The following is an 18054-nucleotide window of genomic DNA, read 5'->3' as shown; positions in this document are numbered from 1 at the left end:
CAGCTCCCAAATAAATCACACACAGAGGCTTATTATTACTTATAAATGCCTGGCCTTGGTTGGCTTATTTCTAACCAACATTCCTTAAATTATCCCACTACCTTTTGCCTCTGGGCTTTTTCCTTTTCTTCTGTGTGTTACTCTCACTTTTACTCTGTGACTAGCTGGGTGGCTGTGCGGCTGGGTGGCTGTGTGGCTGTGCGGCTGTGCGGCTGTGCGGCTGGGTGGCTGGGTGGCTGTGCGGCTGGGTGGCTGTGTGGCTGTGCGGCTGTGCGGCTGTGCGGCTGGGTGGCTGGGTGGCTGTGCGGCTGGGTGGCTGTGTGGCTGTGCGGCTGTGCGGCTGGGTGGCTGGGTGGCTGTGCGGCTGGGTGGCTGGGTGGCTGTGCGGCCGGGTGGCTGGGTGGCCGGGTGGCTGTGCGGCTGTGCAGCTATGCGGCTGTGAGGCTGGGTGGCTGTGCGGCTGTGTGGCTGTGAGGCTGGGTGGCTGTGCGGCTGGGTGGCTGTGCGGCTGGGTGGCTGTGCGGCTGGGTGGCTGGCTGGCCGGGTGGCTGTGCGGCTGGGTGGCTGTGCGGCTGGGTGGCTGGCTGGCTGGGTGGCTGTGTGGCCGGGTGGCTGTGCGGCTGGGTGGCTGGGTGGCTGTGCGGCTGGGTGGCTGTGCGGCTGTGCGGCTGGGTGGCTGGGTGGCTGTGCGGCTGTGCGGCTGGGTGGCTGTGCAGCTGGGTGGCCGGGTGGCTGTGCGGCTGGGTGGCTGTGTTGCTGGGTGGCTGGGTGGCTGTGCGGCTGTGCGGCTGGGTGGCTGGGTGGCTGGCCCCTAGTATTCTTCCCTTCTTGTTCTCTTGCTTCTTTTTCGTCTATTCTCTGTTTGCCAGCCCATCCCTCTTCTGCCTTGCTATTGGCCATTTAGTGCCTTACTAGACCAATCGGGTATTTCAGACAGGCGAAGTAGCACAGCTTCACAGAGTTAAACAAACACGACATAAAAGAGTGTAACACATCTTAAGCTAATATTCCACAGGACCCTGCCCTGTTTGCTTCTTGCTGGACCCTTCTTATTAAACCCTCCTGTGCCAGTTGGTTTCAGCTTTCAGCTTGGTAACCTTGAGTGTAAATGAAGAATTAATCTCAATCCAGGTCAGCCTGTGGGGGTGTCTGTGGGGGACTGTCTTGATTGTTACTTGATGGAGAAGGGCCCAATCCACTGTGGACCGTACCACTCCCCCACACCCACCACACCTGTCACCCACACATCCGTGGGGTCCCCCCTTCTTCTAACAGTTCACTGGCCACCAGTCCACAAGGACAAAGGAGCAGAAGCTGCAACAGAAAGCTTTGCACCCCGCCCGTGGACATGACTTGAGTGAGACAGTTCAGCTTTATTCCAGAGTGTAGGGAGTATAGGATTGGAGTGGCAGCTGAGGCAAACCCTAGTTTGCGTTAGTAGTCTGCTCCTATCGTAAGCTGGGTTAGTGGCAACATGGGCCTATGGAAATAGCTAGAATATGCTGCTTAATCACCATGTGGGCAGCAAGGGAAGAACATTTGCAGGGAACTGTGTCAGGGGTCATCCTTGAGATAAGTCAGACATCTAGGCCTAGAGACATTTTCCAGATAAGGTTAGGAAGAGAGCAGGAAGCGCCCTCTCCCCCAGAACAAGAGAAGGAGTCCTCCATATTGTGCCGAGCCCTGGGAGAGCTGCTGAAGTATGGTAGACTGCAGCATCTGACCAGCAGGGCCTCCCAACGCACCCCTTCCACTCCCGCCCCTCACTCATACCCACCCCACCCACATCCCCTTCTACCACCCCCACCCATCCACCCACTCCCAAAGGGGCTCCTGAGCAACGTGGAGAGGAGAAAGCTGCTAGGCGGCAAGGACGATGCTTGTGCCATCTGCCCCAACTGTGGACACAAGGCTTTAGTTCCCTGCCTTGACGTCACTGAAATAATGAACAGAAACCTGGACTGTAAACCTAATAACGCCCCTTCCCAAAGCTGCTCTTTGTCAGGGTGTTTGCCACAATAAGAAAGAAAGCTAGAGCACCAGGCCGCACGATAACCACGGAGGGCCCCTTAGATGAGATGAGGCAGTGGTGTAGAGCGGCCAGTACAGAGCACGTACCCTGCCCCAGCCTGGGCACTGCTGCTAAGGGGTCTGAAAGAGGTGCTGAGCCGTGCTCACCAGTGGTTGTGCCTTAGCAGTGGTGGCATTCCCTGCTGGGCTTCGGTTTGAGCCACTCTTGGTGTATTTATCTGCCCTGCAGGTCTTAGAACCTCCTTGGACATCTTATAAAATCTGTCGGCCGTGTGATACGTACTCTCTGCAGTATAATTTTTTCTACCAAATAGTGCTGAGGCCACCTGGGTCTTAACAAGTGTCAAGGCAGCTCCAGCACTCTCAGGTTGTTGGGGCTCCTTCGTCTGTCTGTGTGATCCACCGGAATGAGTGTGGCCAAATGAGCAAGCCCCACTCTCCTGTGCTCTGCACCTCCTCAGCCACCTCCTCAGCCTGCCATATTATCACACGCACCAAGAAGGAGGCAGCCACGCGCTAGACCAGCTGTGACATTATGTTTGGGTAGATGTGAGCACTCTTCTCTTCAGCTGCTGCTTTCTGGAGCTTCTGATTTCCTTTCCTCCTGCGGGAAGACAGCTGTGGTACCTGCAGGCCGGGCCAGCAAGGCAGGAAGCCCTAGGCAGCTGTCTCCGGGAGGCGGGGCGTGCAAATGTTAAGGGAACAAAGTCAATTTACATATGCCTTAAAGTTTCTAGATCTCATACTATCTTAAGTTCACATCTGGCTCAGTGAGACACCTCAGTGTAAAGGCTGCTGCCACCAAACCTGACAAAGCTGGGTCCATCCCTAGGACTCACATAGTAGCAGGACAAGGCTGGCTTCTGTAAGTTGTTCTGTGGCCTCCACTCAGGAAGCATGGCATGCATACATGCCCTAGATTACTAACTTAATTAATTAAAGTGAATACCCTCCCTGCTGGGAAAACAGATCTGCCAGGACCTTTCTCAGAGCGCTTTTGAGACCCTGGTGGGATGGCCCCTGGTGGCACGCAGCAGCCAGGACTCCACATGCGCTCAGCGATGTTCCTCATGGCTGTGTCTGCACCAGGCCTCAGTGCTTACCCTCTCGCTTAAGTCAACCCCCGCATGCTTCATCTCTGAAGCCCCGCCCGTGTGTGTATGGGGGGGTCTGAGAAACCCTTTTCCTTTCTGCCTAAAAGGTTCATAGTGAAGGGAACAACAGACGGTTTTCACTAGCCCAATGCACAAATACAAAACACTTCAGAGATGAACCTCTAACCAAGGGTGCCTCTGAGGTAGTTATAACAGCTAGCACGACTGAGCCCTTGCCTGTTGGGAGGCAGGCTGTCAGTGACCTCCCAAGGGTCACCTCCAGGGCCGGAGGATTGAAATGACTCTCTGAGGTCATGTGGGATGAGCACTAGTGTTCAGAAATGCTGCTGCCCTCCAGGGCTCCTTCCTGGGAATCCCTCTTCCCTCACCAGGTAGGAGTCAGACAAAGTCTGCTGCAGCACTGGCAGGCTCCTGGGGCCAGGGGACAACAGACAGACAGATGACAGAGGTGCTCCAGCATCCCTTCTTCAAGCTGCAGTAGACTGGTCTTGCAGCCGAAGTTATAATGAACAAGGAAATGGCAAAGAAAGACTGTCTGGGGGAGCCATATTAGGTGATGGCTATGGGTGCACAAGAGTGGATGGACCAAAGGCACCTGCTCAGAAGCCCTCAGGGATGCCACGAGTGGGGCGAGTTCAGAGGTCATGGTGGGGAAAGGGTCCACACATAAAGGATGCAGCTGGAGAGCATCAGAGAGGACTTCAGAAGGATGCTAGGTTCACAGATAGAGGATGCGGCTGGGAGGAGCATCAGAGCGGCCTTCAGAAGGATGCTAGGTTCACAGATAGAGGATGCGGCTGGGAGGAGCATCAGAGCGGCCTTCAGAAGGATACTCAAACAAACCTTCCAGCTGCCAGGACTAATTTTCTTCAGACACATGAGGGAACTACTGTGTATTGCTTCGTCCATGTAAGGAAGGCCAGAGGCTGTCCAGGAATAGACACGTCACGACTGATCTGACCGTTCTTTATTCCCTAGGCAAACTCAGAGCCTGCTCTGGATCCACAGCAAATCCAAGCCTTCGAGCAGCTCTGCCGGCTCTACCGAGGAAGTTCTCGGGTAATGGTTATGGTTGATGTTTCTGTTTCTGATTTGTAACTTACTGTTCCGAGTCTTGCTTCCAGCTCTGGCTTGGAAGGTGCCCGTTATACCTGTTCTGACCACATGGCCCACCAGTCCTGGCCCCCAGGGCACTCAGAATTTGCAGCAAAGGCAAAGGCAATAGATAGGTATCTGTTACTTACCTCGCGGGGGCCGTGAGGACACAGGTGGGCTGTGCATGGCCTGTTCCCATAGAGAGCAAGCTAGAAGCCTGTGTCCTCCTTCAGGACGTTCGTATCTGAGACTGCCAAACCTGCCCTACAGCCATGCCCTCCTCAACATCTGCTTTAGTTGTATCTGGGCCATGGAAGACCAATACTAAGCAAAACAGTGGCTTGCACCTGGTGGAAGCGTAAATGCGGGAAGCCGGGACACCATCCCTGAACCTCCAGGTCTCCCCAGCTTGAGGCTTCTGCTCACTTAGTTCAGCGTGGTCAGTCCAGCCCTGCCCACTGCTTCTGCGTACCAGCTAGCAAGCAGAGTAAAAGGAAGATGAGGCTAGCCCTCTCTTCGGGAACAGTAGCTAGAAGTTGTACATACTCCTTCCCTTGTCTACAAGGTAGGTTTGTGACCACCTAGCTAGCTGCAGTGAAGACTGGGGAACTGGAATGGCTGAACTCTCGGTCTCTTACAACTGTGGGAGGAGAGCAGTCAGTCCTGCAGAGGAAGTGTGTCCCTAGGCTCTCAGCCTGCCTTCCTTCAGGAATGGCCCACGTCCCATCCAGGCATGGAGAGCACAGGCCTGGCAGCACCCTGAGCTCAGCCTTCCCCAGGAAACCTGGAAACATCTTTTCTGTACTCTTAGACATTTTCCTCCAGACTGCCTGTGCCCTGGGTAAGGTTCCTGTTAGCCCAGGGCCATGCAAGTCCAACTGGTGAGAACCTTCTTGTCCCTTCCCTTCTGCATAGCCCAGGCTGGCTCCCGGCCACTGGAAAGAGGGAAGAGGACCAGGTCAACTCCTCCACTCCAGGTCACACCCGCATCCCACCCAGTCCGGGGGTTTTCTGAGCTTGTCTAGTGCCGGCTCCCTCTGGGCATGTAGCCCTGCTCTTACACCATTCTTGAGCAGAGACTGGGGATAGAGTGGCATTCCCTCTTGAGTTGTTAGTCTGGACAGCGGTTTGTGTTTCTGGAAACCTCCAGGGTCTCCTGAATGAGACCCTGCAGTTTGACTGAACTGGCTGGTGTCAGTCCGGCCCTTCCTGCCTACCACCGAGCTCTAACCATTCTCCACTGGGCCGGTGATGTCCTAGTGGCTGAGACAGGAGAAGCTAGAGTGAGACTCTTAAGAAACAGGAGCCTGTTCCGCGGTTGGTCTCTGTCATGGTGTCAGAATGCAGACACCCCTTGAACACGGTGTCCATCGCCTGTTCTTTTGGAAACCTGGGGCATAATCTCCTCACAGACCTTCACAAGGTCTGGATTGCAGAGCTGATGGATTAGAGTTGGAAGTGCCGTGAGATGTATAGAACAACCGGAAGTCAGGGCGGGCAAGCAGGGCACACGTGACGGGAATGTAACCTCCAGAAGGCAAGACCACAGGCAGCTTGGCTGAGCAGAAATGGCCACATGCATCTGAGTTTGAATCCTACCCTGTCACTCACAGCTGGGTGGCTCAGAGTCCCTCCTCGGGGTTTTGTGGAGGACTAGAAACATCACCCATGAAAAGCACCCAGCCTGTCTGGCCCTGTGGCTTGCAGAGATGCCAGAGGACTGATGCCAGGAGACAGATGCACACAGTTGCGCTGGGGCGTTTGAAGGCTTACTTGCTACTTGCTCCCCTGGGGGCGGTCCCTACAGAAAGGCATCCATCACCCTCCAGTGATGCCTCAGCAGTGCTCCTGAGAGCAGCCTTGGGGACCATGCTCCATCTCCAGGCCCAGTCATGGTTCTGGGTTTAAGTCCTGACCTTGAGTGAGTCTTCAGGTTAGCTCTGTGGGAGAACCAGGTGCTGACGCTTAGCAGGCAGGAGTCCCAGCTCCTGGTTACCGACTCATTTCCTCTGACCGGCAAGGACATCTGAGCACCAGGCTGCCAGACTCTCACTTGCAGAAAGCCAGCTAGGCGAGAGGAGGCAGCCAGGTGTACAGCCTGGCTTTCCAGGGGGCTGGCAGGAAGGGTTTCTCCTGGTAGGTGTTCCAGAACTGAGCCATTTGCAGACGAGGGGCAGTGCCAAGGCCACTGGTGACTACAGATGCGGGGGGAGGGGGGGTGTTGGTGGAGAGGTGGGATCCAGGAGCGTCACTTGGTGGCCAAACCAAATAGGTTACCATAGAGAGAGGCGAAAGCCAGTGATGATAATTCTGGACCACAAGAAGCCTATGGGAGAGATGCGGAGGAGAGTCTAAGGGAGGCTGTGCACAGGAAGCCTATGGGAGAGATGCGGAGGAGAGAGTCTAAGGGAGGCTGCGCACAGGAAGGCAACTGAGACTGGAGCACTTCCACCCGAGCAGCATCTTCTTGTGCTCATGGGGGGACGTCCCTTGCAGGAGACACCACCTTGTTATCCAAACCGAGTGTTTTTCACTCCTTGTAGGCAGAGAGCAGGACCCCCACAGGCTGTGCCCTCCCTCACCTCACGTGTGCCCTCTTCCTCGCAGCTGGCTCTCCTTACGGAACTCTCCCAGAACCGCAGCGGTGACAGCTGTAGGCCATTCGCGGGCTCCCAGAGTGGCCCTGCTTTCAACAGCATCTTCCAGAATGAGAACTTCCAGCTGCAGCTCGCACCTCCCCCTGTGGCTGAAGACTGAGGCCTCCCTGGAAGACCCCAGCACTGCAGGAGGCAGGAGGGGCCTCCTGGACCAGCTCAGCCTCTGCCTTCCAAACTCCTGCACAGAGGCCCCGAGGAGGCCCTTGTGCCCGCCCCGCCACCCTCCCATCTCAGTGCAGTCTCCCTGTTGTAGCATCGGTCCAGCAGACAGGCCGGTTCCATTTTGCTCGGAGTGCTCCCCAGCGCTGTGGACAGTAACCTTTACCCAGTGGCATTCCGTATGAATCACATGGGAGCTGGGGAGGGAGGGGCACATCACTGTGGAAAGCAAAGCTTGGCCTGGAAAGAGCAGCGGTCGGGAACCAGCCATGCCTGTTGGTGTTTGTATTAAACCCATGTGAGCAGGAGACATAAGCTTCAAAACAATAAATGTCTCAGTGTTTAAGTCCTGGTTCTGCATGCCTGCCAGTTCCCAGATGTCAGTCTGTCAAGTCAGGGACCCTAACACTGTTCAAACAAGCAGCTCTGTCATAGGCTCCACTTGGGCCTCAACACCCAGGTGCCCCTGTGGTCAGATCAGGGTGGTCAAGGAGAGAAGAGCCTGGACATGCTCACTGACCAGAGAGCTCTCAGGATGATCTGTCTCTGCCCCTCTATGGTGGGGTTCCAGGCACATGCAGCCCTGAATAGCTTTTATGTAGGTTCTGGGGATTGACTAGCAAGCGGTATTACTGCAGAACTATCTCCCTATACCCTCCCAACCATACACCCAGGTCCCATTGCTGTCCTTTAGCCATGAGACCCTAAAGCCAACACTTGAGGCGGGCAGGCCTTGTTCTGTACTTCAGCCACACTGGACCTGGGGTGGCAAGGGCATGAAGCACCAGTGTTGGACACAGCTTTCGTTGGGTCGGGTGAGCCCCCTCTACAGAATTTTCTGACAACTGTGAGGCTCCAGCCTTGAGGGCAGAGAACCAGAGGAAGTGCTGCTGCAAATGTCCCCATTAGGAACCGTGATGGACTGCCAGCCAGGAGCTGGGCTCCAGGCTCTGCCCCATGCTGCCCCCCCCCAAAGACACCCAGAGCTAAGGAAGGCAGTTGGGACCTCTGGAGAACTCCAGCCATAGAAAGCTCTCGGGAATGTATGAGAAAATGTTTTATAAAGGCGTGACCCAGTATGGCTGCCGGGTGGGGAAGGAGCGCTGCAGGAGGAGAGCCAGCTCATCCATGATGAATGCTTTAGCAGATAAATAATTCAGAGTGATGGGGATCCTTTTAGAGCCGTGTTTCCACTCAGCACTGTCTGCAGGAAAATGGTTCCCAAAGCTGCAGCTGTGCCCAGAGTACAAGCAACACCTCCTGCAGTGTGGCCTTCTGGGTAGGTCAGTGCCACTCCAGGGAAGGCCAGAGCACAGATGAGCTCCTGGGAGTGCCCCAGCATGGAAGTACATGTCCCCTCTGCCCCAGGGCACCCAGCTCCCTCTTTTGGCTCCAGGCTTCTCTGCACATACTTTTTGAAGCCCTTCTCAGACACACACACACACACACAGCAGAAAGCAGCATTTGGCTCTCACCTTGTCTGTGCTCGAGGGAGCACTCCCCGTAATACTGCTCATGAGCCCTGCTAATCTTTCCTGCCTCTACCTCTGCTCAGGGCGGTAGGAGGGTATGTGTTCTTCGTTCTGTTTGCACAGTCAGATTCTGAGTGCCGAGCATGTGCCACGCTTGGCTTCAAACAAGTGTCACTACTGTCTCCTAAAGTCGCCATTTTTCCCAGGCGTGGACAGAAACGTTCACAAACGCCGTGTGTAACGTGAGTGTATCAGGTCAACCACATAGAGATGACCTCCACGGCAGATTGTCCACCCCCAGGCCAATCAATATCCTGATTCCTAAGAACATGTTCAGTGCTGTTACACACATGTTCTCGTGCGTGTGCATGTGTGTATGTGTGTGTGCATGTGTGTATGTGTGTGTGCATGTGTGTATGTGTGTGTGCATGTGTGTGTGTGCATGTGTGTGTGTGCATGCGTGCCGCCCTGCCAATCAAACACTGACTCCTGAACAACATTCCACCGTGTCTAAACGGACTCATTCCATTGCAAGGCGGCCTCTGTGGCAATAGGCGCTAGCCTCTTACCATCCTTGCACCTGACTTTTGTGAACATATATGCATTTATTTTTATTGGTTATGACCTTGGGGATGATTTCACAATGCCAAGGGGTAAGCTAGGGATGCTTAGTGACTTTCTGAATGTCTACGTGAAGTTACAGCTTCAGAAGCATGGACTGATGGGAATAGTTCACACACCATCTACCCCAAACTTCTTTCCTGAGTTCACCTCTAAGAGCAAGGCTCTGTCATTAGTCTCCCATCCCCCATCACAGCCAGGGAGTAGCTGACCCTGGCAGGGCCCACTGTAAAGCTGCTGGTTAGGGCTGGGCACAGCTGGGACTGGAGGGGTGAGGTTAGGCTGAGCATGCTCCCTGCAATATACCCCACATGCTGGTCTCTTGGGCAGCCCAGGTGTGTGGCCACAGCAGTCAGGGGCTGGGCTTGGGCGAGGAATAGGAAGCTGTATGGTTAGTGTTTGCTGGCAGGAGAGCAGTGGGGGCTGCCCCTAGTATTTCCCTGCAGTGTGAACGCCACATCTGACTTAAGTCTTGACTGCTTCAGCCAACACACGGGCACACGCACATGCACACACACAGTTGTCAAGGACAGTGAAGAAGCTGCTGTGGAGGGGGGGATGCTTGTGAGCCTCATGTGCCTACAACCTGCAGTGCTCCACGAGTCTACAGTGCTAGCGTTTGCCGTCATCTTGCAGAGAACCAGATCTCTGCGCTGGGAGAGATCGTCTGGAGATTTACACCGGGTGACAGGCTAGATGCCACGAGACTCAGACATTCCCCAAGACCCAAGCTTTCTAATCCGTCATCTCCAGATTTCACAGGCAGTCTCCGACCGGGAACACAGGAAAACGTCCCCGTGCCCACAAGCACCAGCCATGTTTGGAGCTCCTGTGAGGGCGTATTCTTCAGCGGACTCCAGCTAGCTCCAGGCTCCCAGCAAATGCCCTTGTCTCTCAACAGACACACAGTAATGTGGCCACTGCCTGGACACCCCACTTCCACCACTGATCCCAGGAAATGAGGACCCTTTGCTCAATATGACTTCCATTTTCAGCCATGGAAATACAGGTTCATTTTAGAAAACTCCAAAAAGTAACAAAAACTGCCTGAGTATCTCAGCATCTTTACCTGTTCCTTTATATATCTATATATTTATTTCATGTGCATTCATGTTTTGTGTGCACGTATGTCTGTGTGAAGGTGTTGAATCTCCTGAGACTGGAGTTACAGGCAGTTAGAAGCTGCCATATGGGTACTGGAAATTGAACCTGGGTCCTCTGGAAGAGCAGCCAGTGCTCTTGACCGCTGAGCCATCTCACCCGCCCACCTGTTCATTCACTTCCATCATGTCTCCCTGGCTCAAAGAATCTCCACCTGACCCTCTCTCCTCAAACCCAAGTGCCAAGAGACAGGCCCTGAGCTGGACACCGAGAGCTAAAAGCATGAACAGTTCCCAGGTTGTACTGAGGACAAGAGGCTAGCCTGGTGTACTGCAGAAGTGTGGGCAGTCAGCACTTGTAAGACTACAAACAAGAAGATGCCTTCCAGAATGTTACAGCACAATTATGCAAAGTTAAATCAGCGAACCACACATGCAGATGAGACTGACTGTCAGCAGGAATCCCCTAAGAAGACAAGCTGGCGCTTTCGGAAGGAGAGCCAGCCTGGCGTGCAGGCCAGGACGTGGCTGAAACGGCAGACGTGATGGACCAGTCTGAATGCTGAGCTTATAGGTGACCGGGCACGCATACACACGTGCACTAGCTGGCAATCACTACGCAGAAAGGGGAGGCTGGACCACAGCCTTGCTCCAGCGCTGTCTGGGTCACTGGGTGGTGAGCCACTCAGGCAGCACTCACTGCCTTACAGACAGCAATGGAGTAACGCAGACAAAAGGCCGTGAGAGTGGACTCCTGGGCCAAGGTTCTGGGTTCGGGTCCCAGCCTGACTAATGAATGGTGCCACTGTAACACTTTCTGAGCTGCCCTCATTTGTGACACTGGGTGCCATGAAGACCACAGAGGAAGTGAGGCGGCACCAGGAACTCGGTGAACGCACTACTGATGGTGTGTTTAATGCTGTCCCCGGGGAGGCTGTCCCATGGAGTAAACCCAGAAGCTGGCAGGCAAAATCAAATGGAGTTCCTGGGCTTGCCACACTGAACCTTGACCTGGGCCTTAGTGACGGAGTCAGCCTGAGGTCTCACGGGGTAGCACCTCCCTCATCCTCCCCCTGTCTTATAGAGCTGTCTTATACAGCACTCATGAACGGGAGAAAGGGCCTAACTTGGTGTGAAATAAAGATTATTTCGGGGGTGATACAATTTTTATTTCATATAAACCTGATGGAGTCAACACAAGAGTTTTCCCAAAGAGTTCTGGCAACGAACACACGTGGCAAGCAGGGACATGTGAATATTTAGCTGCGTCTCATCAGGTTTTGTAGAGTGTAAATGGGCAAAGGGCATAGACTGCTTCTCTCCTAGCACACAGTAAACACTCGATACAAAAACTCAACAGCAGTTTGTTCTAGTACAAAAGAAAACCACATTTATTGTACAGCAATGTTTCTCTAAAGTTGAACTGTCTTAGGAAAACAGAATCTAATTTTAGGAAATTACAGAAGGGTCAACATTGTGCTTAAACTTTAAAACAGGTTCCAAAGAACCCGGCACACCACGTGACTACTGCAAGGCATGGCTAGCCTCGATGCTCGTGAGCACACAGGGACCTGGGAGCGCCATTGCAGACTCCGGACCGGCTTCCGGCTGCTTCACCCTCCGTCACAAACAGCTACTCCATGGGCTGCACCAGCCCTTCGGGCACACTGTGCTTAGGCACCATAGTCACGACAAGGTGAGGTTTGGAAATGAACTCATTTTGAGAAATGCCCGTGTGTTTACACTGAGGTTTAATATGGCGTTCAGGGCGGTGGGGTACTGAAGAGGTGATGGTGCCCCCCTCACCTCCCACCCGCCCCTCCACGGGGAGCACACTCACACCCTCCCCACCAAGCCCCACAGTCCTCTGTTTGGGTTCGCAGCACCGCTGGGCAAAGGGGAAGGAAAGAGAACTGTTCCAATATTTCCCTCAAGTAAAAAGTCAAAATATGACAATAACATTTTGAAAATAGGGTTCGGGGACAATCAAGAGCAATGACATAAATGGTATTTTACTTAAAAGTGTCTTTTTGCTTACATGGCAGTATCTACACTACCATGCTCATTGGATATTCTGACTGTCTAAAGTGTCTGGTTGCAATCAAATTTGCATAAGAAGAATTTGTTCTGATCAACCCCAGAGGAGTGTGGTATCTCAAATAGATAAGCAGGTGAGGTTAGGAAGTCAAAGAATATTCCCAAGACGATAGATCCCAAAGACTTGTGAGAAAATATCCATGGCTCAGGTTTTACGTCGTGTTGTGTGCGTTGCCTTGTGTTAGATTGTATTGTTGTGTTGCATTATATTGTATTACGGCCTGTTGGGACACTGGCTTTGCAGTGTTTTACACTGTGTTGTGCCGTGTTGAGTGTGGGCACTGTGGCTCTGGTTTTAGTCTATTCTGTATAGCGTGCTGTGGTGTGATGTGTTGTTGTGCTGTGTTGTCTTGTGTTGGGATGCCGTAGCTCCGGTTTTAGTCTATTCTGTATAGCGTGCTGTGGTGTGGTGTGTTGTTGTGCTGTGTTGTCTTGTGTTGGGATGCTGTAGCTCCAGTTTTAGTCTATTCTGTATAGTGTGCTGTGTTGTGATGTGTTGTTGTGCTGTGTTGTCTTGTGTTGGGATGCTGTAGCTCCGGTTTTAGTCTATTCTGTATAGCGTGCTGTGGTGTGGTGTGTTGTTGTGCTGTGTTGTCTTGTGTTGGGATGCTGTAGCTCTGGTTTTAGTCTATTCTGTATAGTGTGCTGTGTTGTGATGTGTTGTTGTGCTGTGTTGTCTTGTGTTGGGATGCTGTAGCTCTGGTTTTAGTCTATTCTGTATAGTGTGCTGTGTTGTGATGTGTTGTTGTGCTGTGTTGTCTTGTGTTGGGATGTGTAGCTCCGGTTTTAGTCTATTCTGTATTGTATTTCATTGTGTTCTGCTGAGACCCAGGCTTGGGTTTACTCTGTCCTATACTGTGTCACCTTGAGGTGTACGTCTTCCAGAAAAGCAACTGCTTCTCTTCAGGGTTATCCTCAAATTCTCGTTTTATATCTTAAATATTACAAGGCAAAAAGAAAAAAAACCTCAGATTTTAAAGTAAAGCCTTGTTTTTTTTAAGATATCAAATAGTTATCCCAAAAAGGACTTTTAATTGCTTTGTCATTTCTCAGAAAAGTTATGGACGCACTTAAAAGTTAAAATCTTGGTTAGGTAAGAAAACTATATTCTGCATTTAGTGGGGTCACGCTGGTACCTAACAAGCTTTCAAAAAAAATGGCAACAGTGCCAGTTTCTCACAGAAGCCCATCTACGTGGTCCAAGCCTTGCTCCAGGCCAGCACTCTATAAGGTCCAGATTGCAAGCTTCCGTCTCTCACTGTACAAGGGCTAGTCAAAAGCCTATTTAACACAACTGTGCTTACCGACTATAGTGCATGTTGCATCTAAGTTTTCTAAGGTGCCTATAAATACAGGTATACAAATCAGCACTATAATATCAGGATTACAGAGAAATTCTCTCATAGAACATAGAACAGAATAGGCCTAGAATTGAAGTTAAGCTATACATTTTTTTTTATATTCTTTTCAACTGATTTCAGAACGCAAGCATAGAGAAGTAATTCTGGCTTAATCATATTTTAGACAGTTACTGGTATGAACAGTGTTAGGAGACTAAAACAGAAAAACCGCTCGGTGTGCTTCTTCAGAAAAGGCCATTTTGAGATCCCAGAATGCAAGGGGACGTGTCCAATTTTATAAAACTGGCAAGTGAAGCTTAGTGAATTTAATTACAAAGAGATTGTGCAAATATTTAATGGGATCGTCAATTGTTATTAAATGCAAAAATTACATCACATTTGTGGCAAGTCTGAATGGCAGTCGGGGTTTAGAAAATAGGACCCTGGACAGAAGTCACAGATGTTATGGATAAAGGGCACAAGCCCAACACTCAGCCAAGCTCCAGAACCGTGGCTCTGACCCCGTGTTTTCATGGAGCCCGAGTTGTAGACTCCAGCTAACTTAGTACTCGTGGCTGTGGGCCCACAGCAGAGAGGTGTGGGGAGCTCTGCTGCGTGCCTCTCCACCTGGGGATCTGAGGAGATCGTTCACCACACATTTGAAGATGGCCCCGGTGATGTCTCCACAGCCCTGAGTGCCGGGTGACAGATACCTGCCTCCAGTGAGGCACCACAAACCTCAGGCAGGGCTCACCAGATGTCCCCAGGCCATCCCAGGCCAGCAGCATGACCCTCCAGCTGAGTTGTGGCTGCTCCCACCTGCCCTCCCCTGTGCCTGCTGGTCCTTCTTGGCTTGAGCCCTTGCATTTCAGTAAGTGGGGATTTTTGTTACATTCTCCTCCAGCACAGAAGGTTGTAACGACTGCCTTCAAAGGAAGCCACATATTCTGCCTTCTGAACATTGAATGTTCTGGGCTTGTCAGCCTAAAGAAGGGGCTAGTGGTGAATCACTGCGACTCCATATCCAGTTGGGAAAGCAGATTCTTCCTGAGTACACAGTGAAGAACCCCAAATACAGGAGGCCCCGAGAGCACAGCGAGCCTCTCCTTCCCTCAAGGACACACGAACGGAGAGGAATGTGTGAGATTCTGACAGCACAAAGAGGCCATGGCGCCTGCTCAGACCAACAGGATCTGAGACACCCGCCCCCCTGCAGCTGTGTGGGTCTCCTCACAGATGTTAAAGCTCCCAGATTTGTGCTATGCCTCACACATAGATTTAGGAGAACGGGCAGATAGTAAAATCACACGAGAATGTCCACTATATAGCAAATCAGGGGCAGAGTTTCGAAGAAAGCTATGTAAGAAAGAATTACCCACTATTTCGTGTGTGTGAAAGAGCACACACGTGTGTGCATTCCGGCGTAGTAAAGTGAAGAAGTGTTACATAAAACATCTTCCTGACTCAGCAGTGAGCTATTTCAACTGTCTTTGCATTTGCATAAAACCCATGCATCATACAAAATTCTAGTCCATTTCTCATCTAAGCCATTCTAATGCTTCATACAACCAAACGAAGCAGAATTAATCAAACCTATTAGATTCATTCCTAATCCCTAAAGGACTTGTCTTTTAGCATTTCCATGCTAACTAAAACTAGTGTGGTTTTTTTTTTCTTAAGATGTCAGATGCGCTGCCTCCTAAATATAATACCTATAAAACTTAAATGCTTCTCCCTGATCTGAAAAACAATCACGAAGGGCAGTGGATGCTGTGGAATCCACCCAGGGCCAGCTCAGTCACTGTAGCAACTTCCTCAGCTGGCCTAGGCCACGTCCACCTCTCCTACCCCGGTTCCAAGAGTCTCCTGGGTGCCGTGAGCTGCGTGATTTGTGTCCTGTAACTCAGTGTGTCCCCTTCATGGTAAGAACCAGGTCTGAGCTCTTCTGAATCCCCACTACCCTACTGCATGTATGTATATACACACACATCACACCGCACAAGCTGGTGTATGTACATACACACACATCACACTAGCTGGACTAGACACAAACTGGAGAGGCCCGTCTCTCCTCACAGTCATAGAAACTGTGGCATGAGGGGACCTCCAAGGACCTCCCGGAAGTAACTCCTGAGGCTACTCTTGTCCTGAGCCCACACAGCTAGCAGGAAGGAGGAAGGGAAAGATTATTGCCAGCAACACTGTGTCCTGAAGCGGGCTACTCCCCATATCGAAACCAGGAGAACAGAGGTGTCACATGACATGCCAAAGGGAAGCTGAACAAGAGCCCTCACCACAAAGGATGGGCTACTGGTAAAATACAGTCACCTCCACTCTAGGAAGCTCCTCCATGTGACCAACCGACCCATGACACTCTGTGGTCACCACCGCTCTCAAAGTTCTAAGTGAAATTAAGGCTGGGTCACAACTCATGACACCAGAGGCCACATAGAAAGCAAGATACAAAAGAAAACAATGTCATAGTTACAAGATAACTTTAAGGGTAACACGAGTTAGCAGACCCCTGGGCTGCTATGGGTAGTAACAGGGCTGTGAAAATGCCAAGAGTATTGGAAAAGGACGCATCAAATCAAAGTACAGAAGCTCAGGGTGGATCCTGGAGGCAGGTCCCAGCTGACTACACAGTGGTTTCCATGGTTTCGATCACTTCTAGATCAGACTGCGACGGGGAAAGAAGGGTGCACTCGTCGGGTTCCCAGCTGCTCTCGGGGCTATAATCTTCCTCGGAACTCAGTTCCGCCCCCTCTTCTGTGTCCTCGTCACAGGATTCCACATAGTGCGCCCCAATGGCATTGATCCCCGAGTCCTCGGAACTGGAAGGGGAGGAGCAGTGGTCCAGTTTCGGAGTGTCGCTCTCTTTAGAAATTAAGGCATCGTGTGCAGAGACCTCCTCGGGGCTCATCTTCTGGGAATGGGGCGCCTGCTGCTTCTGCACATAGCACATCTTCCCGTTGATACATTTAACCTGATAGTTGTCGATGAAGAGATCGGAAATCATACAGTACCTTGGCGACTCGGGGGGAAGTGGAGGCTGGAAGACAGATGCAAACTTCAAAAAGTGTTCAGTGAGTGAGACGGAGATCTGAATGGTGTTGGTGGGTTCTCGCGGCCTCGCGGGGATCTCTGTGCTTGGGAGCTGCTCCACGGGGGTCATGGGCTGATAAACATATTTGCCTGCGGGACACACAAGACACAGCTGAAGTCTAAGACCACCGCACAGACTGTCCTAGCATTGCTGCAGCATCTAGATTGAAACAGTTAGCAACACCAGCACCTGGCGCTGTCAAATATACTTCAGATCCAGTGTGTCATAGTACTCCCTGTCCAAGAAACCCGAAATACGTCCTAAAATTTAACATAGGAGAGACTCATGGAATGCCTACCCAGCATTACACATGGCCTTGGGTTCAACCACTAACGCTACCAAAAAAATTGAGCCACTCCCATGGGTCTTGAGTAGGCAGACAATCCTGAAGCCCTCACCTTAAACGATTCACCCATCAACACTGGACGCAGTGCCCAGAGACAGCATGGTAAACACAAGCTGAAAAGAAACATAGGCTACAGAACCATAACTTCATTTTTATCTCTAACAATAGGTTAATACATGTTTAATATGTTTTAAAAAGCTAGAGGTACTTCAGTGTACCACCAAAACTACGAGGGCCCTTCCCTTCCTAGGTGTCTGTTTGACTTTGCTACCAGGCCGGCACATGCGCTGCCACTGAGCTAACCGAGGCCCAGGTGATGTGTTTTAGTCGGTACGCACACATTTATTGGGCAGGTGGTAGTTTACCAGGCTGTGCTGGCCACCCTGCACAGCTGGCTAAGGGCGACTGTCTAAAGATAGCCACAGCAGCACAAGGGGGAGGTGCCTCTCAGACACCAATGCCACGGCCACTTCCTGACCCACACCAGGCGGGTGCGCCTGCAGGCAGCCCAGGGGCTCTTTAACTCATTCCCATGCCCTCACCCTCAGCAGCTGCTCAGGCTTAACGTGTCCTCTCCACAGCCTCTTCTTTCATGTATTTAGGAAGTCTTTCACGAGCCAAATGCTGAGGAAATGGGTTAAAACTAGGCAGTCTGTAAGTCCATAATAATTATAGTGATTATACTATTATTATTAGAGACAGGTTTCACTATGTAGCCCTGACTGGCCTAGAACTCACTCACTCTGCAGACGAGAGTGCAGACCACTCTTCAGACTCACAGAGAGTCACCCACCTCTGCCTCCTAAGTGCTGGGCTCAAAGGCAGTCGCACCATATCCAGCTTGTAAATCTAAAATTATTTCAAAATATAAAAACAAAAGGGGTCCAGGAAGAGGTCTCATGATAAAAGCAATAG

General features: G+C 51.7%; 2 protein-coding genes across 2 annotated transcripts in view; one reads left to right on the top strand and one right to left on the bottom strand.

The window, feature by feature from the left end:
- Window positions 1-7403, top strand: part of Vps8 (VPS8 subunit of CORVET complex) — a 216249-nt gene extending 208846 nt beyond the window's left edge. The window contains exons 46-47 of the mRNA XM_075968097.1: window positions 4125-4205; window positions 6849-7403. Coding sequence (XP_075824212.1) covers window positions 4125-4205; window positions 6849-6998 — 231 coding nt within the window. The 3' untranslated portion in view covers window positions 6999-7403. The remainder of the gene's footprint in view (window positions 1-4124; window positions 4206-6848) is intronic.
- Window positions 7404-12839: 5436 nt separating this feature from the next.
- Window positions 12840-18054, bottom strand: part of C1H3orf70 (chromosome 1 C3orf70 homolog) — a 43475-nt gene continuing 38260 nt past the window's right edge. Inside the window, exon 2 of the mRNA XM_075968096.1 lies at window positions 12840-16882. Coding sequence (XP_075824211.1) covers window positions 16326-16882 — 557 coding nt within the window. The 3' untranslated portion in view covers window positions 12840-16325. The remainder of the gene's footprint in view (window positions 16883-18054) is intronic.

The sequence above is a fragment of the Microtus pennsylvanicus genome, chromosome 1 (genome assembly GCF_037038515.1).
Source record: "Microtus pennsylvanicus isolate mMicPen1 chromosome 1, mMicPen1.hap1, whole genome shotgun sequence".
NCBI lineage: Eukaryota > Metazoa > Chordata > Mammalia > Rodentia > Cricetidae > Microtus > Microtus pennsylvanicus.
Note: the sequence above shows the minus strand (reverse complement) of the source record. Positions and strands in the feature narration are given on the sequence as shown.